The 26705-nt window shown below is 37.2% G+C and overlaps 1 protein-coding gene across 8 annotated transcripts in view; it reads right to left on the bottom strand.

Annotated features, from left to right (window-relative positions):
• Window positions 1–26705, bottom strand: part of FAT1 (FAT atypical cadherin 1) — a 125882-nt gene that overhangs the window by 18389 nt on the left and 80788 nt on the right. For all 8 annotated transcript variants that reach the window (XM_016143907.2, XM_016143908.2, XM_016143903.2 and 5 more), the window contains 11 exons: window positions 26270–26480; window positions 23279–23418; window positions 18911–19186; window positions 18574–18784; window positions 9028–13095; window positions 8308–8504; window positions 5684–5837; window positions 4636–4869; window positions 3236–3625; window positions 1791–2005; window positions 1355–1492 (listed from right to left, as the gene is read on the bottom strand). In XM_016143907.2, the coding sequence (XP_015999393.2) occupies window positions 1355–1492; window positions 1791–2005; window positions 3236–3625; window positions 4636–4869; window positions 5684–5837; window positions 8308–8504; window positions 9028–13095; window positions 18574–18784; window positions 18911–19186; window positions 23279–23418; window positions 26270–26480 (6234 nt within the window). The remainder of the gene's footprint in view (window positions 1–1354; window positions 1493–1790; window positions 2006–3235; window positions 3626–4635; window positions 4870–5683; window positions 5838–8307; window positions 8505–9027; window positions 13096–18573; window positions 18785–18910; window positions 19187–23278; window positions 23419–26269; window positions 26481–26705) is intronic.

The following is a 26705-nucleotide window of genomic DNA, read 5'->3' as shown; positions in this document are numbered from 1 at the left end:
CTTCCTAAACTCTTAGAAAGTCCCTGCTCAAAAAAATCAGGTCAGAAAAGGACCTAAAGAATTGAGACTTTAATGAGATATCTCATCACTATTGCCCCCAATTTCTCTAATCTTAGATTTATCTGTATTTCTCCAAAATTACATTCTTTATTATCACCATTGTCTTTCTAACTCTCAAAACCATGGTTTCCTTCACTTCTCCTTCACTTCTTCACCTCTCTGAGGTAGCTTCTTACCTGTCAGCTTTCATTCCCGGGGATGAGAGGGACAAATGGACAGACAGATAAAGAGATAGATAAATAAATGTTCAGCCTAGCTTGCCTCTCCTCATTTGCTCACATTTATCTCAACACCTAAGATCACTTCTATAAATAATCTCCAGAGGCATCTGTATTTTCAGCTCTCAAGTCTCAAGTTTGACAAAAATCTCCAAACACTGTCTAATTTTACTTGACTATGCCATTTTCTTCTCAAAATTAGTGTATCACAAACTGCCTTCAACAACCTCTCCCTGTTCTTCTTTAATAGCAGTACCCAGTCATGGCAAGACACAAAAAAGTCATCTGACACCACTGCATTCTATGGAGCGCCATGTCTAAGGTCCACAGACTCTAATTCTCTCTTTACAAAGTTTCTGCATTTGTCTTTTCACTCAATTGTCAGTGCTACTTTCCAGTTCAGGCTCTTGTGGCCTTACCACTGTCACTGGTCTTCCTACCTCCTTGTCTCTAAATAACACTTGGACCTACTGTAGAACTCATCTGCACATTATGTCTCCTTGTAATATTATACTGGGGCTCACAAATATTCAGTTACTCCCTCATGCTCAAAGCATCGAGTCTGAACCTTTGATCTTGGTTTTGTATGTGGACCATAATCCGTTTCTAAAACAAACCTTTCTATTTTATCTACCTCATTTTCTTGTATTCTACTCCAAAACAAGTGAATAAAATGATCTAAATGTATCTCGCATCTTCCTTTCTCCATGCCTTTGTTCATGTAATTCCTTATGAGTAATTCCCTCAACACCTGTGTTTTTCCAAGTATCTGCTATTACTTAAAACCTAGCTTCCAGCTCCATGAAGTATCTCAAAGCACGAGTCAACAGTAATTTCTTCCTGATTAAAAACTGTTATCCAAACTTCCTATTACTATGAAACATATCCATTATATTCTTGAGAATTTCATACTGCAATTGCTTTTCAAGTATTTATACCATGCTTGTCAGTTCCTGAAAACAAGGCTGGTTCTACCCTTTGGTACTTCCATCATGTCCAGCCGATACGAATATAAGGTACTACTATTTGCTGATCCGGTGATCTGTAAATAATTTAAGCCAAACTTTTTTACTTACTGTTTCCCGGTCTAGAAGTTTGGTCACTCTCACTTCTCCCCTGGCCGGGTCGATTGTGAATGGACTCCCTTGATTGCCATCTATAATTGAATAGTGAATGTGGCTGTTTGAAGGTCCATCAGCATCATCGGCCATAACCTAGAAAACATCATGCTCTTGTTGAGGAGACAGCTAAGGAAGGAACAGATGTCTTCAAGCAAATTTCTGCTATTTATAGTAAACTGCTGTGAGGCAATTACTTATAATGGAGTCAGTAACTGACTGGAATAACTAAAGACATTTTCATATCGTCAAACTGTGTTCAAGTAAGTCCACTACAAAAACTGGATCAATCTTACACAAACAAACAAACAAACAAACAAACAAACCGACCAAAAACCCAAACTCTTACAGAGATCCAGAAAAAAAAAAAAAACCATAAGGGAAAAATACACACCGTAATGACAGACTGCTCGAGTACAGCATCCTCACTGACCACCGCCGTGTAGGTGTCCTGGCTGAACACCGGGGTGTTGTCGTTGATATCGGTTACATTGATGTTCACAGCTGCAACATCGCTTAATGAAGGTGTACCTCCATCAGTGGCTTCGACAGTCAGGTAATATTCATGAGAGCTTTCGTAATCCAAATTCTCAATGATAAATATGGCCCCTGCATGGAAAATCAAAATTACTTCCAGTACTTTAAAATGTCACCACTCTCTCCTACTATGACTGATACACTTCAAAGGTTTACTTACTATTTATGCATATTTTTAAATTTCTTAACAATTACAATGTCTGAATTTGCCCATACCTGGATTTTTATTTCTCTTATTTTCCTAATATTCTTTGTGATATTTAAATTGCTTTCCCAATCAGTACTACCTACATACACATTATGAAATGGTTGTATTTCTTATCTCTTCTAAACCAGTTTAATACAGACTTCACTTTCATTTAATAAAAAGAAAATATAAAACATGAATAATTCTCTTCTTTGGCTTTTAATTTCCTTTTCCTTCTCATACTTTATAGAAATGTGCATCTTTTAAAAAAAAATAAACTCTTGATTAACTCTTGATTTATATTCTATCATTAAAAAATATCTTAACAACTCTTTCAACATCTTTCTTTTCCACTTTCTATTGTCCATACTACTTAGAGCCCTAAAAATAAGTTTTGTGGTATGTGTTAAAAATACGTTTTAAAATTGCAACTTCATACACCTACTCTTCATCAGAAATAGTCAAACACAATTAAATACAGTTCGAATGAAGCAACTTCTCACAATGTCCTAAGACTTACAGCTATTTTCGTCCAAAGGTTAACAAGACTGCAAAAGTATTTATACAGCACAAACCTAAACTCCTCTGACTTTTGACCTTATTAACAGTCATTCAGTGTGATTCAAAGTACTGTGACCTTTGTATATAACTAGCATAATAAAGATGTCAACCTTACAAATTATCAGATGCCCCCACAGAAACTAAGATCAAAGAGGTCGAAACTGCCATTCCACCTGGGAAGCCACTTCACATGAAGGCCATACGGGGGATAAAAAGGAGCATTACGTAAGATCCTCTACTGTCTTCCACTCTTTATTAACTTACTGCATCTCATATCTCTACTAAATTACTAGTGTGATGCTTTAATTTCTATCTCAGTTAATTTGCTTACAGTTACAACGGATATATCAGAAACATATTATATAGAACTAGAAAGTCTTCAAGACCACTTTGAATCCCACTTAAAATAACAACACAAAGAAAACTTGAGTTTTTTCTTTTTAGAGTATCTACCAACGATTTGTGATCTGTCACGTTGTATCAGATCGAGTGCTGGGTAATCCAGCCTTTTCTGGCAGAAAAAAGGGCTTCTTCTCATTTGAATGGTAGGTTACCTGTTTTGGAATCTATGCTGAATTTTCCATGTTCATTTCCACTTATTATTGAGTAGGTGATTTCTGCATTTGCTTCTATGTCCCGACTTGCTGCATACACTTGAAGAATTTCTGTTCCAGTAAGAATGTCCTCAGACACTGTGGTACCATATTCCCGGTATTCGAACACAGGTGGGTTGTCATTTATATCCAAAACTGACACGATAACAGTGCCAGTAGCTGTCAATCTCCTTGGCAAACCATGATCCACGGCCTTCAGAGTAAGGGTGTATACTGCCTGTAGTTCTCTATCCAAAGGCTTTTCCAACTGAATGATTCCAGATAATTCATTAATGGAGAACTGCCCATCAGCAGAATTGATCAGTGAGTAGGATATCTTTCGATTCAATCCTGTCAAGACATGACATCATGTTAGAATGTTTTATTTCAAGAAGTTTAATCAAATTACTTTAAAACAAAATATAGCATACATATTAAAAAATAAAAATGCTAACAGGCAATTATTTAAAAATTCTATGACTATGACCTTAAAAAAGTAAACTTTTAGATTAGCAATTTACTGAGTTAAAGTAAAATTTCATAGTTATCTGGCTTTTTAAGATTACATTCTAAACAAACTCCTGCTATAAACACTCAGCAGATCTTTTAAAGTCTATTATTTAACTTTAGTGACAAAGATTTGAAAAGTAACATTGTTGCTATTCTTCTAATTCTTCAGTATTAGAATGACTGAAGTTATTTTTATTCTCTGCTAGCAAAATGCTATAAATGAATATCCTAGAGTTTTATTTTCTGCATAAAAAACTTTAAAAGTTTGTAAACCTTTAACATAGCATTTGCTTCTGTTACCTTCCTATAATACTAAAGACTCTTTATGTCACTAATGGCTTATTTATGAAACAACACATCACAAATTAATTCAATGGCATATGAAGATCAGCTAATCTAGTCACTAAACAGAATATTTAAGGGATACCACAGATACCTTACAACATTGAGTTCACTGGGCACAATTGTGAGACTTCAAATATTCATTAAAAATGAATTATCCTAAAAATTTCATTCCCTTCTGAATGCTAAAGAATTCCATAACAAAACGATGAACTAGTCAACATGCATGAGGTAAGGTAAGTTAAACAGACTGATTTTAGGGTGTGTTTTAAAACAGAAGTTCCTAGAATCTTAGTACACAGTGGTCCCAAACTTTTTGGCACCAGGGACCAGGGACTGAGGTGGAGCTGGGGCGGTGAAGCTAGCGCTGGGGAGCAGCTGCACATACAGATGAAGCTTTGCTGGCTCACCCACCGCTCACCTCCTGCTGTGTAGCCCAGGTCCTAAAGGACCACAGACTGGTACTGGTCCGCAGCCGGGAAGTTGGGGACCCCTGATCTAAACAATACCTGCATCTGCATCTGTGGCCTGCACTCTTGTCAACGGTGTTCCAGGCTCTGTGTTTTCAAACACAGTAATGGTGTAAGGATCAGCAGAGAATTCGGGGGCATTATCATTTACATCTTCTAATGTAAGCACAATGCTAGCTTGGCAGAATCTTCCCCCTCCGTCTGTGGCCTTGACTAGAAGGTTATAAATTGCTTGGTCCTCTCGATCAAGGGGGGCTAATGTTTTCAGTTCACCTAAAAACAAACAAACAAAAGTAAATGAACTCACTTGAAATTTAAGATGTGAACTGCAATAGCACATCTTATTTCTTCCCCTTTCCTTTTACAATTACAAAACCGGATTAACAGCCTTCCTTTGGAGAATAGCTCTATCAATAACAGAGTCAGCAGCTGTGCGAGTACTGTTGAGTTCCATGTTTCCAAACTGTGCCAGGTGCTAGCTCTTTAAGTCATAAATAACTTGAGGCTAGGGACCTCTTGCATTATGTCACAAAAGCAAAACAAGTCCCTGATTTGCCAAATTAAAAAATTTTTTCAACTGACTAACAATATTAGATTCATATGTACAGAATAGTTCTGGGGTGGGAAGTGGAGTGAGCATAACAGAATACTATTATTTGACCCCAACTTTAAGACAATACAAATTATAAGAGGAAAAAATCCTAGCAACTTAAAGATAAATAAAATACCAAAAATTACTTTAATGAATATGCTAAATCATAAATTTCTAGTCATGAATTCATGAAAATGAGCTATATATAAAATGGATAAAGCAGAAAGTTTGAAGTATACTTTAACTTCTTAGTTTTTTATAAAGGTGACATAAACAATTTTAAATCCTTGGTTTAAGCAGGTGGTATTATTGCTGTTCTTTTTTTTAAATCTCACCCCAAATTTTATACATTAAATTGCTGTTTAGATTTCTAAAAGATGCCAATTTTGTATCATCAGAGTACATTTTACAAGAATAAAATGTAATTTCAGATTTTGTGTGTGATCTAAAACCACCCACATATATGAGTAATTTTGCCCCAAACTCCATCATTACCTGTGTCTGGATTTAGTTTGAATTTTTCTGCACCTGGACCAGATAATGTATAAGTAATTTCAGCGTTGGAACGGATATCTGCATCTGTAGCAGAGATCTGCATGATCAATTTCCCAGGAAATGAATCTTCTGGAATTGTGTCTGAATATAAGGTCTATAAAGGTTTTAAACAATATTGTTAACATAAACATTGAAAGTCAACATGGCTGCCAAGGGAATAACGGAAAATAAATCATTTAACTTCCACAGAAAATTCAGAAAATAACTAGTTACAAATTCAAGGAGCTTTCAAAACTATTTTTCTTATAAAACAATATAAAAAGAGGAACTCTAACAGTTAACAACTTCATATTGCTAAAAAGGTCTGGCCTGACATTTTACCTACAGAGTTCTGATTACAGTGCTTTATGTCTTTGAGTAGGTTTCATATTTAGTTTAAAATTTTATGAGAAAACATAAGTGGTGCTCCTTCTTTACCTAAGATTGGAAAGAACAGATGTCTGTGGCATCCTATCTACTAATTTCCAATACACAAATACACTGTTTGCAATCGTTCTTAACACATAACCAAATAACTGCAGTTGAGAAAGAAGTGGTCCTCACGTCATGGGAGAAAACAAGATCCCCCAAGGCCACACTGCGGGCTAAGGGATGATCCGGCCCGGGCTCTTCATATCTGACTGAATTCTCCAATATAATGCATGGCTGTTTCTAGTTCCAACTATTTAAAAATCCATGCAATAAACCAAAACATAAGACAGATAAGATTTTGTTGGATTTATTTTCTTAAGCTCAATTTTCAGTGAACTACATTTTTATATGACTCATGAAACAGAGTATCTTGCAATACTGATGACTTCAAATGATCTAATGTCCTAATTTTATTATTACCAAAGATGACAAGGTATTGCATTGAAATAATATAAAAATGTCAAAAACAAAATACACATTTAGTTTCTATAAGATGTGTGTGTGTGTGTGTGTGTGTGTGTGTGTGTGTGTGTATGTAAAAATAAAATCCTCCTCCCCAGAAAATATTATCACCAAAAAGCACAAACGGACTAGAACGAATACCTCATCCCTCAGAAGTTCCACTTCCTCTCCAGACTGAATTACAGGGAAGTATCCATTCCCCTGAGAACAGTTCTCTGTTCCTTTCCACAACACATCTCATGCTTACTGCAGCATTCTCCAATTCACTTTCCCCTCCACCCAGGCTTCCCTCAACACGCCACACTTTTCTTCCTTTGACTTTCAACTTTCCAAATCTATTTCCTCATTAGTGCACACTCCTCTATCTCCATCAATCTGGCATCCATCTCAGAGCCAGTCATAGAATCTAAATGGTCTGTTTCAATCTCAATCACACCTTTGCTCGCCAACCCACCTCCTAAAAATGCTCTCTTATTTGGCTCTCAGTAATACTATCCTGATATCTGCATTTTCTTCCTTCCTTCTCCCTTAAGAAATACATTATCTCTGCTCTTTTTCCCTTTTTGTTATTATCCTCTCAAATGAATTCAATTACCAGTTATCCACAGAAACTGACGAATTTACATATCCTTGCCTAACATCCACCCTCAATCTCACCATCTCCAAATGTCTAAAAAGACACATTCAACTCAATGTCCCATTACCTACACAACATGCTTCCTCTAAAAGCAATTTCCACTCCAGGCTTATCTTTAGTCTTTCTCCCCATCACTCCCGTAGGAAATATTAAAGTCTATCTTGACTTGCCATGCTTCCATGCTGCCACAACCAGGCGGGACCAAGAGCTACCAGTTTTTCCTTTGGGGTATCTCTCTCTTGTCCTTTCATTCCTTCTGCCACCTCTACCTACTCTCTACTATTTCCTTGCTGTCAGCCTTCTTCATATGAATGAACACGACACTACTAAACGCATCCTCTTTAGGAAACTCTTGGTTCAAAGAACAAAGAATTCAAAGAGCCCTGTTTTCTCTAGGATCAAATCCCAATTCTGTGAAGGACCTTCACGGCCTCTATAATCTAATTCGTCCTTAACCCCACTGCCTTGCCACTTCCACTGTTACCTAATCACTAAAACCCGAAGGCTGAGCTCCCCTCACCCTCTGGCACCACTGATCACTCCTGTTCAGGCCCTCGCCCTGCACCTTCAGGGGCAGCTCTTCTTTGACATATTTGTTCTCACAAGAAACGGTGGCTCCACAGGTGCAGGAGCCACATCATTAACCTCGCAGTTTTTCTAGTGTGTCAAAACCAAGTGCTCCCAAAACAGTCTGTTAAAGCAAAACAGGGTTCTGTACAAAGCACTGCTGGCCAGGTACTTCCCCCAAATCGCCTCATCCCCAAATGAAGCGAATCCTTTCATGAAAATTTTACGGAGTGTTTTCAGAGTTAAACACAACTGTAATCCTGTCCATAATTTACAGTATTTTTAGACAAGGCTTTTAAGCTATTTAACATTCCCTAGAATAGTTCTGATGTGAATCCAATTCTTGCCCCATTAATGCTCACCTTTGCTTAAACAGCAAGAGATTGTAATATTAAACACAACTGAATGACACCACAGCACATGACGGTCTTACTGAAAAGTTTAATCTGAATTCATAATCTATAAATTAAAAAAAAGAGCAGCCTACCTTTTCACAGACTGGACTGTTGTCATTTGCATCAAGAACTTTCACTTCAACTATAGCTTTTGATGAGAAGGTCCCATCAGTTGCTGTGATAGTCAGAAGATAATTGTCTCTTTTTTCCCTATCTAGAGGTTTCTTCACATAGACCTTCCATTCATTCTGTATATTTTCAATAGCAAACTGCCCTAAGGGATCCCCTCCTGTTAAATCAATAAAGATGACAGTCAAATTATTGAAATAAGAAAAGTAATAACAGAATAAATTACACAATGGATATATAATGCTTTGTTTTGAAAGGATCACGATTTTTAAAGTAAAAAATCCCATGTAAACTTGATACATTAGCTTTCCCGTTTACCAAAAAAAAAAAAAAGCAGCATTAAAATGTGTATTTAAGCACAGCAATAAGCCAAATAAAATATAAAGACTAATAAGTAATATTTAGTCTGAAATCAGTTATTTCTTTTTTAATTACAATATATTTATTGTATGCTAAGTATCAAGTTCAACAGAATGAGTCATAAAAATCAAAAACGGTCTAATGAAACAACAATTAACTTTGCTCAGAGAACTTGAAATATAGCTTAAAAGATGCCATTTCTACTTATTTTAGATATAATTGACTAAAATCATTTCTTTACCTTCCAATTTCCATAAAATACATATCTCAGAGTTATATTTCCAATATATTTAATTTTACATTAAACCGTTTACTTTTTTTACCTGTTATGTAATATGTAACTTGTCTGTTAATTTCTTCAGAATCAGCATCTGTGGTACTTAGGATGGCAATTACACCACCGGGTGGATCATCTTCACTCACGGTCCCTTTATAGATCTCTGCTGTGAATCGTGGGGGACTATCATTGACATCGGTGACGGTAACAGCCACGATGGCCGTGGAGGACAGCTGAACCTTCTCGCCATGATCTGATGCAACCACTTTGATCTGGTAATTGTCTCTTCTTTCATGGTCAAGCTCCTTTAGAGTTGTAATCCAGCCTGTTTCCATGTTAATGGCAAAAGATTCGATGACTTCCACACTTTGCGACTGATCTAGACTATACATAACTTGGCCATTGGTTCCTGAATCTAGATCAGATGCCCTGATCTGGATGACTCTACTTCCCCCTGGCTGGTTTTCAACAATAAATGCTTCATAGGGGTTAGACTCCAAGACAGGGCTATTATCATTTGCATCTTTCACTTGGATACTAACATCTACAGAAGCCACCACCTCATAGTCATCGTGAGTGCACCTGGCAAGTATGGAAAACTGGTACCACTTAGTTGTCTCATGATCCAGGCTCTTCTCCAGTTTCAATCTCCCACTCTGTTTGTCAATCACAAAGAACTCATCCCTGTTACTTTCGGGAGTATTCCCTTTGACGAGGCTGTAAAGGACAGTCCCACTATGTTCTGCTCGGATGAGATCTATTTCTGTTCCAATAGGCATGTCTTCCGAAACGGTATAGGTATAAAATGGTTCTGAAAATTTTGGAAGCTGCATTTCTGATGGAAGTATTTTAACATAGACAGGAACAACAGACTCTTTTGATGGAGATCCGTTATCCACAGCTCTAACAAAGAAAGTGAAGAACTCATTTTCTAAGCCAATTAAGCTTTCCTTTGTAGTAATTATGCCAGACAGTTTGTTAATTTCCAAATTCTCTTTAACACTTTCAGAATCTGCTTCAATGGCATAGGTGACATCAGCATTGGATCCCTCATCAGCATCACTTGCAAGAACTTTAATGACGGATGTCCCTTTGGGAGCACTGGATCCGATGTTCACTTCATACTTGGTTGCTCGAAACTGTGGTGCATTATCATTGTCATCGGTAAGGATGACATTAATGGTGCAGAAAGCAACTTTTCCTCCAGCATCTTTGGCCATTAAACGAACTGCGATTACTTTTTCCGCTGGGGTTTCTCGATCAAGTTTTTCCAAAGTAAATATCTGTCCTTTCTCATTTGTGTAAAATCTGTCTTTGGCAAAGTCATTTACAATATGGTAAGTAATGTGGCCATAAATACCAGAATCCCCATCAGTGGCTTTAACCTCGATCACCAGGGTGTGCAAGGGAGCATTTTCAGCGAGCTCCGCTTCATATTCATTCTGAAGAAAAACAGGACTGTGCAAATTGCCTCCAATTACAGTTACATGAACCTGAGCTGAACTTCTGAAAACTCCATCAGAAACAGAAATGTTAAGACTGTACAATGGCTTCAAGGTGTGCCGGCGGAGGTTTGAGAGTGTGATAATCCCAGTTTCACTGTCAATGGCAAAATTCTTATGATCATTGCCAGACAGAATGGAATATTCCAACTTGTCTATGTCTGAACTGTCTGCATCATGGGCTTTTACACAGGTCACAAAATGCCCATGAGTGGCATGCTCGCTGATCTTAGCCTCATAGAGCTGTTGGTCAAATAGTGGTGGATTGTCATTGAGGTCAGTGACGTCCACGGTGACAATCACATCACTGCTCAGTGGCGGCATGCCACCATCAACGGCCCTCACGAAAATCCTGTGCTGCTGGAACTGCTCATAGTCCAAAGTTCTGACTAGTGAAATGACGCCCGTGCTGCCATCTATGTGGAAATGATCATGACTCTTGCTGTGATTCTCAAACATATGGTATGAAATTCCTCTATTTGGTTCTGAATCCGAATCTGTTGCTCTAACCTGAACAACAGACGTCCCGATCACAGATGCCTCAGACAGCGTTGCAACATAAGACTGCTGAACAAACACAGGAGGGTTATCATTGACGTCTTCTACTATTATGTCGACAAATACTTCAGCGTGAGCACCAGTCAAGGAGTCAGTTGCTCGTACGCTCAGTTTATATGCCGGGTGGGACTCAAAATCCAGAGGAGCTATGACACTTATAACTCCAGTGTTGAAGTTAATGGAAAACTGGCTAAAAGGATCTCCATCTGGGATGCTGTAGAGCACTTTCAACCCTTCTGGGCTGTTGGCCTGCACGTGGACAACTGGACTGTGCATCTGGATATTCTCTGGAATCTCTGCACTGTAGAAAGGTTTTTCAAACACAGGCATGGCTCTATTCATGACAGTCACTGGAACTATAACTTCAGCTGAAAAAGCTGGGTTTCCTCCATCTTTTGCAACCACTGTGACAAGATATTCTTTATTTAAGGTGTCAGGTTCAAATTGCTTTTTCAGTGAAAGTTCACCCGAGGGTCCGATTTGAAAGTGTTCATGATGTTCCTTAAGGTAGTAATGCACTTCCCCGTTTCTGCCACTATCTCTGTCCACAGCAGTAACGTAGCGAATAGTATGGCCCACGGCAGTATCCACCTTAACAACGGCATAGTAGGGAAGGTTGACAAACACTGGCGCGTTGTCATTTTGGTCTTCTATGGTGACCTTCACGACGACATGGGCCACTGCTGAAGGCTTATGTTCTTGTGTCACTTCCACTACCACATCAAACGCTTCTTGCTGTTCACGATCGAATGGTATACCAGTGGTTGATAGAACTCCCGAAGTGCGACTTATTTTAAACCTGTGATCTGGGTTGAGAATATGATAAAACAGAGGCTCATTGATTGGATTCCCAATAGCTGTGATGACAGCTAATGTTCTGGCTTCGGTAGAATTCTCTTTTACTACTGCAGAGTAGAAATCTTGGGTAAACTTTAGTTGACTTTCTTTGCTTTCTTTCACATTAATTTTCACAGAGGAAAAGCTTGCAAATCTGCCATCAGAAGCCCTAATGGTTAACTCATAGCGGCTTCTTAACTGAGTTGTGTTTTGCACAGTTATAGAACCAGTCTTGTAGTCCATAAAAAACTTTTCCCCAATGTTGCCTTCGGTAATGGAATACATTAACTGTGAGAATGCGCTTGAATCGGCATCTGTAGCATTTACTGTGATAACTTTTACTCCTTTGTATGTTGGCAATAGAAGGGACGTTTCATATAATGATTTGGAGAACACGGGAGGGCAGTCATTAATGTCAATTACATGTATAGTCACATTAGCTGCATATTCAGCAAATAAGCGTGGTGTTCCCATGTCATGCACTTGCACAGTAAAGTGAAAAGTACTTGTTTCTTCATAGTCCAAACTTAGTACTGTATGAATAGCACCAGTGCTAGAATCAATAGCAAAATATTTGTGTATAGATGGTTCGACAATGTGATAAACAAGCAAAGCATTTGATTCTTTATCAGCATCAGCTGCTCGAATCACTAATGGGACATTCTTGTCTGTTAGGACCACGCTGTTAATTGAAGCTGATTCGCTGATGAGTCCGGTATATTCTGCCTGCATAAAAATTGGCAAGTTGTCATTTTCATCCTGCAGATGCACTAGAACAGTTGTATTAGTAGACAAACCAGCCATGTTAGTTCCTTGTATTGTCAATGTATAAATGGGCAAAGTCTCAAAATCGAGGGCCTTCTGAGTGATGATACTTCCAGAATGTGGATTAATATCAAAAGCATCAGCTATATTTCCATCTTTTATTTCATATACCACTGATGATTGACTATAGGCTGTCACCATTCCAACAAAACTCCCAGGTCTGACAGTTTCACTAATTTCAAAAGAATATTCTTTAGATGTAAACTTAGGAGAGGCATTGTCAGCAATTGTGACAAAGATATGGACAGAAGTCATTTCACTCATTGGTGGATTGCCTTTATCTGTAGCTTTCACCATTAAATCATATTCCACTTGGTTACTTCGATCTAATTCTTTGGCAGTTTTTATAGAGCCCAAAATGGGGTCAATTGTAAAAGAATTTCCAATATTTCCTGGGAGGGGAAAAAAAAAGCATGTTAGAGAAAACATAGGGATCAACGGAAGTAGTAGTTGAAAATACAGAAATAAAGAGGTAGCTTTAAAAATTATATTATGAAATTAAGCAGAAACTTGGGGGTTATCAACATCTGAATAGAACTTGTTTCATTTTTACCCACCTAAAATAAAGCAGATTTTTCAGATTGTCCATAAGTTATAAAAAGCAAGAAAGAGAAGACAAATCACTGTACCAAACACCAAACGTTGCTCTGTTGGTTGAAATGGGAATGTGCTGCAGAAGGGTGTGGTTATCTTTCCAAAAGGTAATTAAGTTCATAATTTTCCAAGAGTCCCTCAAAAGCCTATTGGAATGTATTTTTATTTTTGGGATTTATCACTTGAAAATGCTCAAGATTCTTATTCCTTACAAAAGGGAAGACTTTGATTTACTAAGAAAATTGAATAAACTTCAAGAGAATAGTCCCTTATTTTAAATATTCAGGGAATTGTGAGCAAGCTTGTGGAGAACCTGCCCCACTTTACAGGTTTTGAAGATTTCAGTAATAGTCTCTTCCTAATTTTTTCAGGTTAATTTATTCCCTATGTCAGTGGTTCTCATCTGGGGGTTATTCTGCCCAGAAAGAGACATTCAACAATATCTGGAGACATTTTTGGCCGTCATTACATGTGGGGAGAGGGTACTACTGGCATCTAGTGGGTAGAGACCAGGGATGCTGCTAAACATTCTGCAATACACAGGACGGCCCCCACGACATAGGATCTTTTGGTTCAAGATAGCGGTAGTGTCGAGTCTGAGAAACTCCTGTAAGATAGACTGTTTTATTTGCTTTTCTTTGAACCCTTTTCAGCTATATTATATACACATACTTAGCTGCAAATGCAACTCCACAATATTCTATTGTTTCGTATCATCAGCTGAAATCTTTCTGAAGAGGCCAGCAGCTTGCTACAGTTTGATGGTGTACTATCTCTTCAGATAGATCAAGACACTGTGAGGGTACTTGGATTTGACCCATCCACGAACCCTTCATTACCTTTCCGTTTTATAAAGGAGAGACCAGATGCATTATCCTAGTCATAGAACTGAACTTATTTTCCCCAAATGAACTATTACACTTAACTAAAACAAAGCTGACTTGCCACACGTAACTGCTTTCTCAAATTCTGTTTTCCTCTAGGTTTGCAATGGAGTGTGGCACTTCAGAGAACAGAATTACTTAGCGTGATTTGCAAACCAGGGGGATTAATCAAGCACTTCTTTCTCCACATCATTACTAGTAAACACTTCCCCTATAGCCTTCATTTCCTTCTTTTAATACATTTTCCAAAAAACCATGATACCTATTTCTGAGGCCAGACTCAGTCTGGTTTTCATTAAGTTTGCCTGGCTCTGCATCCAGGCCCCACAGCTGTCCCTCAGTCAGCACCAGGGCAGAGACCCAGGCTTTCTCCAGGCCCTGCAGCTCTGAGCTACACCCTGGCCAATGAATGGGGTCATGCTGCCTCTGCAGGCCTTGTAGGCCTTACAGGCACTAACTTCCGGTCTGTCTGTACCTATAAGTCAAGGATTTCCAATGCTCTCTCACTGTGTTTTAGTCAGTCATCAGAATCTCAAGGTCCTTTCTCATCCTACCTGTGTATCACTCTACATTCCAAAGCTGTGACTGGCTGCCTGGACTCAGAGGAGACTGTGCAAACTTTTGGATGACTGTCTTCATCCCCACCCCTTGGACTTTCCTCTGTCCGTGCTAAAAAAAGCAGCTGAATTACCATATTTTATATACATTCATCAATACGCATTTCTCTCTTACCTTATATAGTGATATCTTACTGCTTTGAATATTTCGAAATACGCAAGGCCTCACATGAAGGAATGAATAGATTTTATCTATATTAAAGCAGTCTGGTGCTTCTGCACAACTTACTCCCTGCCCTCCAGCCACACTTGCCTCCTCTTTGCTCCTCAATCAGGCAAGGACATGCTCATCTCACTGCTTGCTTGCTTGCTTGCTTCCTTCCTTCCTTCCTTTCCTCCCTCCCTCCCTTCCTTCCTTCATGTTTTATGCAAATACCTATGCTTACAGAGTATAATGGCAAAGCCTTCCTTGACCTGTCCATTCAGGAGACTGTTCCTGTCCTCTTACCCTGTTTTTTATAGAACTTATTGCAACCATGTTCTTATCTGTTCTTCCACTAGAACAGTAAACTCCCGTTTAAGCCTGACTCGTTTTATTCATTATTTTATCACCTGTGCCTAGAAAATGCCTGACACATTAGAGACACTCAGTAAATATTTATTGAGTGAAACAACTTTTACACACATATGGAAAGACAACAAATTAAATACCAAGCAGCATGACCAGCAGCCTGAAAAAAATTAATACATTCATTAAAGTACTCTATTTGTACTCTTATTAGGTTTTGTTTTCCTGACTTTATACTTCTATCACTACCAACAACCATTTATTAGATTAAGTACTTCATTTTAAAGTATGAGGAAAAGAACATGTATTTATTAATTAGGAATTCTTGATAAAAATTTCCTATCAGCCATGAGAAATTCAGGAACATTCTTTATTACTTAGAGCATCCTGACTTTGATAAAGACAGCCTGGAGCCTGTCTCTGATAACAAGGAGATTAAACAGAAACCCAGCAAGTCAATGAATATGTGGATCTCACCAACCATACACTATGGCAGAAATCATCAGATTTACATATGGGAGAGTAACATCACGTTTATGTAGAAAAACACTGAAGGTTGCTGACTGGTGGGAACATGCCCCTGTCTGATCTGTAATAAGCACACTCACTAATATTGAAATACTCGTATGGCCTTTGTGAATAAATTCATCGGGCAGTGGCAGAAGTCTGTACAAGGTTGGGGGCTTGGTGATTCACTTTAGCTGGACATACTGGTGATTTCTCAATAGCTTTACATTGTTTTCTCTATTGGAACAATTATCTAGACAAACTTGCACGTCTGTGCTCATTAGCTACGACTGTATTACACATAGACCCCACAGGGCATATCAGAGAGCTGTGCCCAGGAGTCTGTGCTGTCTTACTGTGGACACGCTGTGGATGCTGACTTCCTCACAGCATGGCAATCTCAACGAAGCTTCAATTGCAATAATACTTAACCTAAGTTTAGGGAAGAAAACCAACTCTAGTCAATAAGTATATTTACTGAGTGCCTTCTATTTCCAGGTGTTGCAATAGTTTCGAAGTTACAATAATCTACTTTAAAAAATAAAGAGAAGAAAACAGCACACAGCCCAGAGTATGGTGCTGATGTATCTCAAAGCACATAACTAAATTGTTACTGAAAATATCCTTTAATTAATTCCTTTTCCCCTAAAGACTCCCTATCAGACCAAACCGTTTGCTCAATAAACACTACTAATTAAACATGCAGTGTTATAGCCCGAATTTATAACTAGTCTTTTGAACTTTATTAAATGTAATCTGACAGGAATTAGAAGTAGGTAATTATGAATAAACTGTTAAATGAAAGGCTGTATGACCATTTTATGGTTTTTGCTATTCCACCAGATTCTCACACACACACACACACACACACACACACACACATACAATTCTATAGCATTTAAAGGTAGTCATTTCCTATAAAGTAATTGTTTAGCACAATTTTTATATTACCAAATCTAAAAACATATCTTCTTAAAAGTCCAAATTCTATATCAGAATAGGCCCTTGGTATTATCTAGTGTCATTCTTGGAATACCAAATCACTAATTCCATCAGTCATTACAAGCATTTAAAGAATGCACATGCCCTTAGTCAGACACCAAGAATCATATTTTAACCACCCAGTTGTTGAAAATTATGTGAAAGCTAAGGGAAAGTTTAACATTTTCTCCTACACAAACCCAGCCAGTTTGTCCTTGAGAAAATTATTTTACTGCAGTGCTCAGGCATGCACAAATGGAATGTACTGTTTTTTTAATGGCTAAATTTCTGAACCAGTGGAAAAACTTCCATCGTTATGCAAGGCACTAACTGCACTATAATACATTTTAACACTGCAACCATGGTCAGTATATGAGGTCTTATTTGTGAGTAATGGACTAAATTTGGTCATTTTCAGGGAAATAAATGAAACTTCAAATATATTAAGGAATAAAAATAGTTCAACCACATAAAATACACCAACTAAGTGTTGTTTTTAAAATTACTCCCCATTTGCTCAACTTTTGATTATATGATCTACAGTTAATTTATACCTCTTCCAATTCTAATGCCCAATTAAGACAAAATTTCTAAATATTCAGAAGTACGGGCTTACCAAAAAAGTCAAGTTAAGTGGATGATCTCAATACTCTAAAATCATTATAAAGACAGAAGAATGAAAGAGACTTTGTACTAACAATGACGCTGAGAAAAATGGAAAAATGAAAGAAAGCTGCCTTCTTGACGTTTAATCACTTACTCAAATTATTTGGCATGAGTAGGAAAAGTCCCCAAGCCAGGTCATTTCTGACTGTCTAAGTCATATGCTCTAAAGCAGACTCTGTTTCAATCAGGGGCAGAATTCTTTTGCAAGAACATATATCTGTGGACCAGTGGTAAGCCCTCTATGTGCCAAGCACAAGTATGAATGAGCTTAATTAGTCCATAAGATGAATAAATGAATGACTGAATAGCAGCATAAAATAGAACAGACAACAAAAACATTTCTCTTTGCCCATTGCTTCTGGGGATCCTCCTTCTGTAATCACCAGTGAGTCTTTGACCTCTTGCCTTATCATTCCTAGAAGAACCGTCTGTACTTCCAGTTGGTCTTCCTTGCCCTTGATGCTTCTTGTCCAACTCTGGCCCCTTTGACTTTTAACATTTCCTTAAGCCCAAATCCCAGCCCTGGGGTCTACTGGAACAACCCATGAATGAAGTGCAACTGTTAGTGCTGCATGGGAATGAAAGTAGTAGCAAAACTAAAATGAGAAAGGGTAGCAGGGGCATAATACCGTCTTCGTAAGATCTGACTCAGTAAGAAGTGGATGAGTCAGCACTTATTCATGAAATTTCCTACTCTGCCCAAGAGAACACACTCTCTGACGAAAAGTAAAACATTTTAATAACAGATCAGAATTTTCCTCAGTGTTTCACAGTTTATGAAGGAAAATGACTGTGTGGTTAAAATAATTTTAGAAATATTGGATTGCTCAAATAAAGTTTTCTTTACTGCAGGATGTCTTTGCCCTGAATTACACTAATATCATGAATCTCCAAGAATTTACCCAAACTTAGGACTATCTTAGCTTTTTAGTTAAAAGCTAAAAAAAAATAATAATAATAATAATTTTTCCCTACATGTAAAATGGTAGCCAAAGATCAATTTTTACAGTGATACACAGAAATGTTTAACATCCAGAACTAATTTTAAAAGAGGAAAAATATACTTTGTAACAAGTGCAAAGCTATAAGCCTACTGAATGCTCCAAAAAATACCTGATTCGATGGAGTACACCACCTCAGCGTTTTTCCCTCTGTCCTTGTCCAGAGCTGTAACCTGCAGCACAACTGAGCCGACAGCTGCCGATTCATAAACCCGTCCTTCATAGGAGGAACTCGTGAACCAGGGGGCGTGGTCATTCGTGTCACTGACGTTGACAATGATCCTTGCAAAGTTGCGCTTTACAGGAACATCTTGATCTCGTACCTAAAAGAATCAACACATTATCAATTGTGTTGAGGTTTTTCTTATAACTGATTAAAAATCACTCTCAAACACGTAGAACCTTTTGGAGAACCAAATGGTGGCAGAAGAATGAACAGGAAGCCATACCATGACGGTAAGAACGTGCTGGTGAATGGCTTCATGATCGAGTGTTTCAGAAGTGTAGAGAGAGCCAGTTGCAGGGTCAAGACGAAATTTCTTGAGACTCAATGGATCGATACTACTCTGCAGAGTGTAGATTAGTTTGTTCTTCTCATCCTTATCCACGGCACTAATTTGCAAAATTTCTGTTTCTGGCACTGTGTCTTCAGGAATGATGACTTCATATTTTGATGTAGAAAATTGAGGTCGATGGTCATTTGTGTCTATTACTTTGATGAATACCTATAATAACAAAATGATTCACATAATATTCCTAATTATGATATTTTAATATTTAAAGAATCAGGGAAAAATCAGATGCACATTGAAAAAAACCTGATTTTTTCACAGCAAAATGAAATACAAATATGAGAAAAGCACCAAAATCTAGAATCAAAAAGTCTTTAAAAATTTTCGTTGAAATATTACCTTGTATAAATATGAGTAAGACAATGAATTCTTGAGACTAACTTTGGAGAGAAAATGTAATGCCTTTCACATATTTTTCTGAAATGCAGACTTCTCTTAAGTTTTCACAGAAGAAATATTTCTAGATTACTCATGTAGAAGTAACAAAGAATTTACTTTACTAGGATTTAAAGAAGACTAATTTCCTGTATCAGATTTGAATCTGTAACTATCAAGCTACTAGGGTGAGTAAATTTCTTGTTCTACTGAGACTTCAAATTCCTACCAATAGATTTTTTTATATACATATAAAGAGAAATTAGAAATGTACTTTAAAAATTCTTATATTTTTGTGATCATTAAACCTACATATAATTAGTAAACACGTTTATTTCCTAAAAGCAATATAAGTATTTGAAAAGATAAATGCTCTTAAATATGTCAATATAGATGAAAAACCTTAGAGAGGAAAAAAAACCAGATGTTTAAAAACTTAGTTCCAAGTAAACTTTTTTACTCGACAATAAGAGGATTAAGTCTCAGATTGAAAAGACGTATGTGGGTAAGGCATAGTGGAAATCACTACTGAGTATAAATGATGGTTTACAATTATGAACAAGAAATCTGAGCTCCATTGGTGCATATGGAACTTCGTTCGCTCGCTAGTTCAAATGGCACAGGAGGCCAAAGTCCCAGGAATGCATAGGTAAAGCTATTAACCACACTGGTGAAGGCAGATGAATTAAAAGCCCTTCCGTGAAGACTATACCAGTGTTCTCAGAGAACACCAAGATATCAGTGATGGAGTGTGACATTAAACTTTATATGAATATGAATGCACCAAACAACAGAAAGGTTTTATGTGAAAGTTATATAAGTACTTAAAACTAAAGATACCTCACTCTTAAATGTCAATGATGATCCAAAAGACACAGCTATAAAGGTAATTGCTATAAATTCAATCATTATATATTTATTTCCATTATAAATTTAAAATTTTTTTTCTCATTAAGTGTTGGACAGTTTAATCCTCTCCAAGTACAATTAATCACAAGTAAATAGGACCAGCTAAAGTAAAAACAGCCGTAATTCAACTGAAATGTATTTACTGGGCACTCACACACTCAGCACCTGACCCCGTTTACCAAGGGTGTAGAACAAGTGTGTGACAGCCCCTGCCCTCATGAAGCTTTTAAGCTCATGGGCGACACTCTGCACATGCAAAGACTAAGGAGGTTTCCTACACTGTCAAGTAAGTCTTTTAGGAGCCCCGAGATGGCCATGGGACATTCAGAAAGCTTTAAGGAAGTGGTACGGCTTTGCTTGTGTAGGTCTTGGGTTTGTAGATGAAGGTGTGTTGGGGTGGACGAGCTTGGTCACAGACATGAAGGCAAGAGGTGGAAGGGACCATGCTGTCTCTTAGAGACTAGAGAGAAAGACTCGAAACTGGGGCTAACACGGTGAAGGGGTAAGGAGAAGGTGGGATCGAAGATGCAGAGCCCGACTCCTGAGCAGAGGCTGGGGAATTACATATCCTGTGTGCTCTGAACGTTCTGATGAGACAAAATTTACCTTTGGTGTTCCTCCCAGTCAGGCAGACCATTCTGGTAGCAGGTAGTACAGGATGAATTGTAGGGACAGAGAATAGTGACAGAAGTTGATTCAAGTGTCAAGGGAGGGGACAAGAGCCCATACCAGCGTTATCTTGTGTTACCTCACTTAACCCTCTCAAACGTCCTATGAGGGTGAAATCACTATGCCCATTTTTCAGATAAGAAAATGAAGTAGAGAGATGGTTAAAGCCAACGGCCCAAGAGGTAGGGCCAAGATTCAAACCAAATGGCCTGCTCCAGAGTACACAATGCTGATGCTCGAGAGAAACTGAAAGAAAACATGAAAGCAAAGCCGTTTCAAAGAAAGAATAAAACAACGTTAACTGAATTTGATAAGTTACCTTGAGGTATCAGATAAAGCAAACTGACTTGAATTAAGTCAGCATCCTAAGCAGAAAACAGTAGGATAGAAAAGCAGGAAGAGCTGTTACAGCAGAGCACTGGTGGTTACACTCTGACCCGCCCACAACTCACTTCTGCTGACAGCACCTTGGCTTAAGCAAGACAGTGCTCTCCAAACCTCCAATCTGACATCTGCTGCTACTGACTTGATACAGCAAACCTACTCTATTGTTCTTGAGTTGTACCTACAAACCGGAATCTACATTGCTGCGTTCCAGTGCCTTATTAATCCATTCCCATCTCTGTGTCTCTTTTCAGATGGTATGTGCTACTCTGCTCTCTGATTTCTAACTCTCTGTTTTCAGCCCCAGACTGGACAGCCAAACCCATTTACTGACTGTTCCCACTGCTCTCTACACCTTAACGGTTCAGCCTGGGCTCTGTAACCATCCTCTAATATTCTGACCACCTCTCCCTGCCAGAAATTCATTAGAATAGAGCCGAGACCCTCTAAAAATCACTCAAAATCAGATACGGAAATATAAATGAAGCACTGAATTTAAGATATTCTCTATCCTTGAGTTATGGGTTTTATAGAAATTTTTGTCAATCTACACGATATTTCATACTGAACTTTTAACTGTACTAAAACTACAATTATTGGGAAAGGAGGCATTGCTTACATTACATTACACTTATGTAATAAATGATAAATGTTACAGGTAGATACACCATCTTTAGTAATAAGAATGGTTGGCACAGAGGGTCATTTCTACTGCTTATTTGGTTCCCTTTGCTGGATTTCTGATTATCAATTGTTGAATTAGTCAAGATATAGTTAAAGTCTTTAAACCTTTCAGAATTATCCTGTTAAATTTATTATAATTCTTGATGGTTTGTTCTCATTTTCATGCTCTAAAGTCTAACTTCTACGATTGGAACAATTACCAACAAAATTGAATTTTTAATACTGTACTAGAACTTTTACATGACAATTTCAAAATGACCCCAAAGCACGGTACATGTATCAATTTTAAATACACTAAAAATCACAAGGGTTTGGAAAAAGGAATAAAATCTTTTTACAACTGGCTTTAAGTTATCTATTATTTTTTAACTGAAAAAACATCATTGACCATAATTTTTATTCTTCAATGCAATTAAATGACTTAGCAGATGATGTAAGATTTAAAATAGTATATATAATCTAAGCTAGAAAGATGGAATTCAGAAGCATTTTATACTCTAACAATTGAACTTCCTCTGCTTTTCAGATACAGATTACATACAAGCCTTTAGTTTCTACTATCCTAATGCAAGCTCTAAGAAGACACAATTTTGTTTCCCACTATTCAGCTTCTAGAACACCACCGGGCACGCAGCAGGTGTTCAATAAATTCCCCCAAATAGCCCACACTGAAAATCAAAGAGAATTAAAAAGAAAGAAGATAATTTTAATTTAGCAGGTTTTAACATTTAAATTTGAAAATTCAGTATCTGGCCATCTCTTAATCATCAAGAAAAAAGAAAGAGGTTAAAAGAATTATTAGAACAATGTTATCAATCATTTTACACAGCCCTAGTCAGAGCAGCCAAGGCTTTAATCAGATTTAATGAAAATGACTTGGATAATTCATCCTTGACAGTGATATACTTTATACTGATATAGTTCGAAGGGAGTATAAAATGACAAGATTTGATGACATAACAACGGATGTGGATTTTTTTTTAAGTCTTTTTTCAAAATTTTCAAAACTGATTATGTGCAAAACCTTAATCAGGATTCGCAGTTAATTTCTTTCTCTAAATAAAAATCCCTGATGTGCATATGCATTAACTATATCAAAGTGGGTAACTTCTGATTTGAGAATCTGAGTGGGCAGAATCAACTGTTTATATTGCCTGTGGGCCCTGAAATCAGAATGTTGCTTCAGTCCTCCTCTGATGAACACATCAGCGGTGATTCACTCACCTGAGTAAGTATAGTGCTGGTTCCATCCGTAGCCTCCACTGTGAGGTTATAGTTTGATTTCTGTTCCGCATCAAGAGGTTTGGCAACAATGATGGTTCCGGTGCCCTTGTCCACATCAAAGTGACTGTCATAGTTGCCACCTAGTTTAAGTTGGGACAAACAGAAGAGTAAAAATAGGTCATAGGATGAAAATCCATCATTTATTTTGTGGCTTTCTAATTCTTAATGACAGTTTAAAAAAAAAACAAAACCTGATATATTGATCAAGGTGATTCTGAGAAGCTTTCATTTGAAAAGATAAGGGCCAATAAGAAAGACAAGTGCCCCCCTTTTTTCGTGGGGCGGGTTGTTGGTAATTTTGAAGGTTTAACATGGCCAGAAGCTATTGTGGCTGACACTTCTCATAATCGACAACAAAAAAGGATAGAAAATATCCCTACTGACATAATTACCTGTAATATACTTCTCTTGGGGCTTTTAAATATGAACCATTAAAATAGGATAATCTTTCAAGGACCAAAACTTGAATCACTGCAAAAGGAACCTAGATTGCTGTCACTTTCTTTTCTTTTGGGTGGTGGGGCTTGATGTAGATTTTTCTCTATGTACAGAATTTAATGTTGAATATATTAAAATAAATCTGGCATGGTTTGGGGAGGTTAGATTTCCTAGAAGTATATTCATACTGTGAATTATGCTCTGACAGGTTAACAAAATGACAAGACTGTCCAGCATTCGATATTAACTATGGGTGTAGAAAATCTTTTCAGATGGATAAAATGCATGTGGTATAAATGTAAAGTTTACTATGCAAAAAATTATGTACAACTCTTATACAATATCGATTCTCATCTGGCATATTCTAATCAGGTATAGGTCAATAAAGTTTTTGGATTATTTCATCAGTGCAATCCAAACCTGTGTAATCCATGGCAAAAAAAAAAAAAAAAAAGACTGCTTAGTAGCACAAAGTTGAGATTTAATTATCAAGGAAGCAACTAAGTGAAAGGAGGCAGGAAAGCGACTCCGAAAACAGAATAGCCTTGCTAACACTGCCAGTGAACTGCCTCAACTTGCTTCTTCGGGGTTCTCAATAGCTCTCTAATTTATATCTCAGTAGCTATATAAGAAATCATTTAGTAACCAAGGTTGGCAATTTAAAAGTTTAATTGATTAAAAAAAAAAAAAAACTGCGACATTTTGGGCATACTGCCCTAATACAATACCTATTAAAAACAAGTGTTAACTTGGAAAAAAACAGCGGCAGTTAACAACAGTTAGTCCTGACTCTTAAAAATTATTTGAAAATTTTTCCCATTGTTGTCAAGCACAAAGCTTATTCATGAAGCAAAAGTTTCTGTGCTACTTACATTATCCAAAGGCAGTTCCAATTATATTCTAGATAAAACTCTCTTTTCAAATCCACTGAGCATGATATACTTATACCAATGAAATGAAATAGAATGAAAACAAAGTCTTAATGTAATAATGAAGTTCTATTATTAAATTTTGCCAAAAAGCAAAACAACACACACACAAAATGAAGTCTTCAGTCAAACCTAAAACCTGAGGATGGATGAGAAATCATTACATTTGCCATTGGAATGGGTGACCATGTACACACTATGAAAAGAAAATGCAATGAAAGATAATCACCGGAAATAAACTTTAAAAATTGATGCTTTTATTTTAGATCTCATAATCTGAGGCAAATTATGTGATCTCAGCAGATACCTTCTGCTGTACAGTTCGGGTCACAAGTCATCTGAAAGATGTAAAACACTTCTCTAGCAAGTGTGTCTCCTGGCACAGCCAAAAAGAAGCAAGCAAGCATGGAAGGAAGCACAGAACAAGGAAGAGCCATCAATCAGACCAGTTCCAAAAGCAGCCGGTCATAAACAGTGAAGTTAGATGCCACACGGCAGCGGCCTGCTTGTGCCGAAATGTGACAGGAGTTAGCAGACAACAAACAATTCTGGTTATAGTTAATTATTAAAATAATCTTTTTTTTTCTTTAAAACTAATCTATTATGGTTTCACAGGTGTTGATGACATCCACAATTTTATACATTGACCAAAATTATGAAAATAGCCTGTCTAGTATGAAAGTTCAAGAGGAAAAGCCTGTTCTGCATAAACCGCCTGCACCCTATAGTCCCTGCAGCTGATGTCCTATCAGAGTCAACCTGCTGAGACAGCATTTGGGGGGAGGGAGGTTAAGGGGTGAACAATAGAAAAGGGATATGAAGTTCCAACTAGACGTGAATCGCAATACATAACATTTGATCTTCAATATCCTTACAAGTAATGTAAATAAATAGAATCGAAAAAAAAACCTAAAATGTCAAAGTCTAATGTGAATTTTTTAAAGTATATTGGAATATGGTATTACTTTTTATGTCTAAGCCAAATTAAATGATTTAAAAAACTGGCTTAGGCATGTAATTTTTATCACAGAGTGATTTAATCTAGTGAACCCTGCTTCTTACTGAAAATGAGGCAAATAAAACTTTAAAAGCCATGGCTGGCACTATCATTTTTAAGTTAGAAAATTAAAATTTATAAACTTATTTATTCCCTTTAAAATACTGATGTGTGACAATCACATAGGTATAGTTATTTTAAACATTCAATTCATACTCACTAACAATAGTAAGGTGCCATACGTTATGTAACAAAAAGGCAAAATTAAGAAGCTGTACTTTTGTACCAAAATGTTTAGAATTCTCTATAACTCCCTAGTGTACTTTTAAAACCATTACTTTTAAATTAATGAGAAGGTACATATAAAGTACCTATTTTAAACAAGTGTAATATATATTGGATAATGTGATAAATTTTGCAATCAAACTACTGCAATTTAAAACAAATTCTCCACTTATAGGTCTTACTCCCAATTTTAAATTCTGAGATGTGCACGAACATCATAACCACAAACAGGTCATCAGTGCGACATATACAAGGCCAATGAAAACTACGAGCCACACTTACCAATGATATCAAACCAAAGAAGTGTGCCAGGAGGCTCAACAGATATCACACCAATCATGTGAGCAACTGGATCACTTTCCATGACAGTAAAGGTAAAAAATGATTCTTCAAAGGCAATTGGCTCCAGGGATGGTTTGGGTTTGGAGATCCATTCAATATGGAGTCGAGTGGTTGATGACTTTTGGGGACGACCATTATCAACTGCCTTAATCTATAAAACATGGGCAGAGAGGAGAAGACGGAAAATTATAAGTTACATCCCATAACTGAAGCATGGACTGGTTTGGTCCTAAATTGAGGCAATTTAAAACATTTAACATCTATATTTGTATATTCCATGTGTTTAATGCTTGATAAAAAGAGCAACCGCCTCATGCTATACTCAGCGTAAATGACTGAAGTGACAGGTGAAAAGAGAAAAATAAACCTATACTCC

This window comes from Rousettus aegyptiacus, unplaced genomic scaffold (assembly GCF_014176215.1).
Source record: "Rousettus aegyptiacus isolate mRouAeg1 unplaced genomic scaffold, mRouAeg1.p scaffold_m13_p_11, whole genome shotgun sequence".
Lineage (NCBI taxonomy): Eukaryota > Metazoa > Chordata > Mammalia > Chiroptera > Pteropodidae > Rousettus > Rousettus aegyptiacus.
The sequence above is the reverse complement of the archived record's forward strand: the minus strand, read 5'-3'. Positions and strand labels throughout refer to the sequence as shown.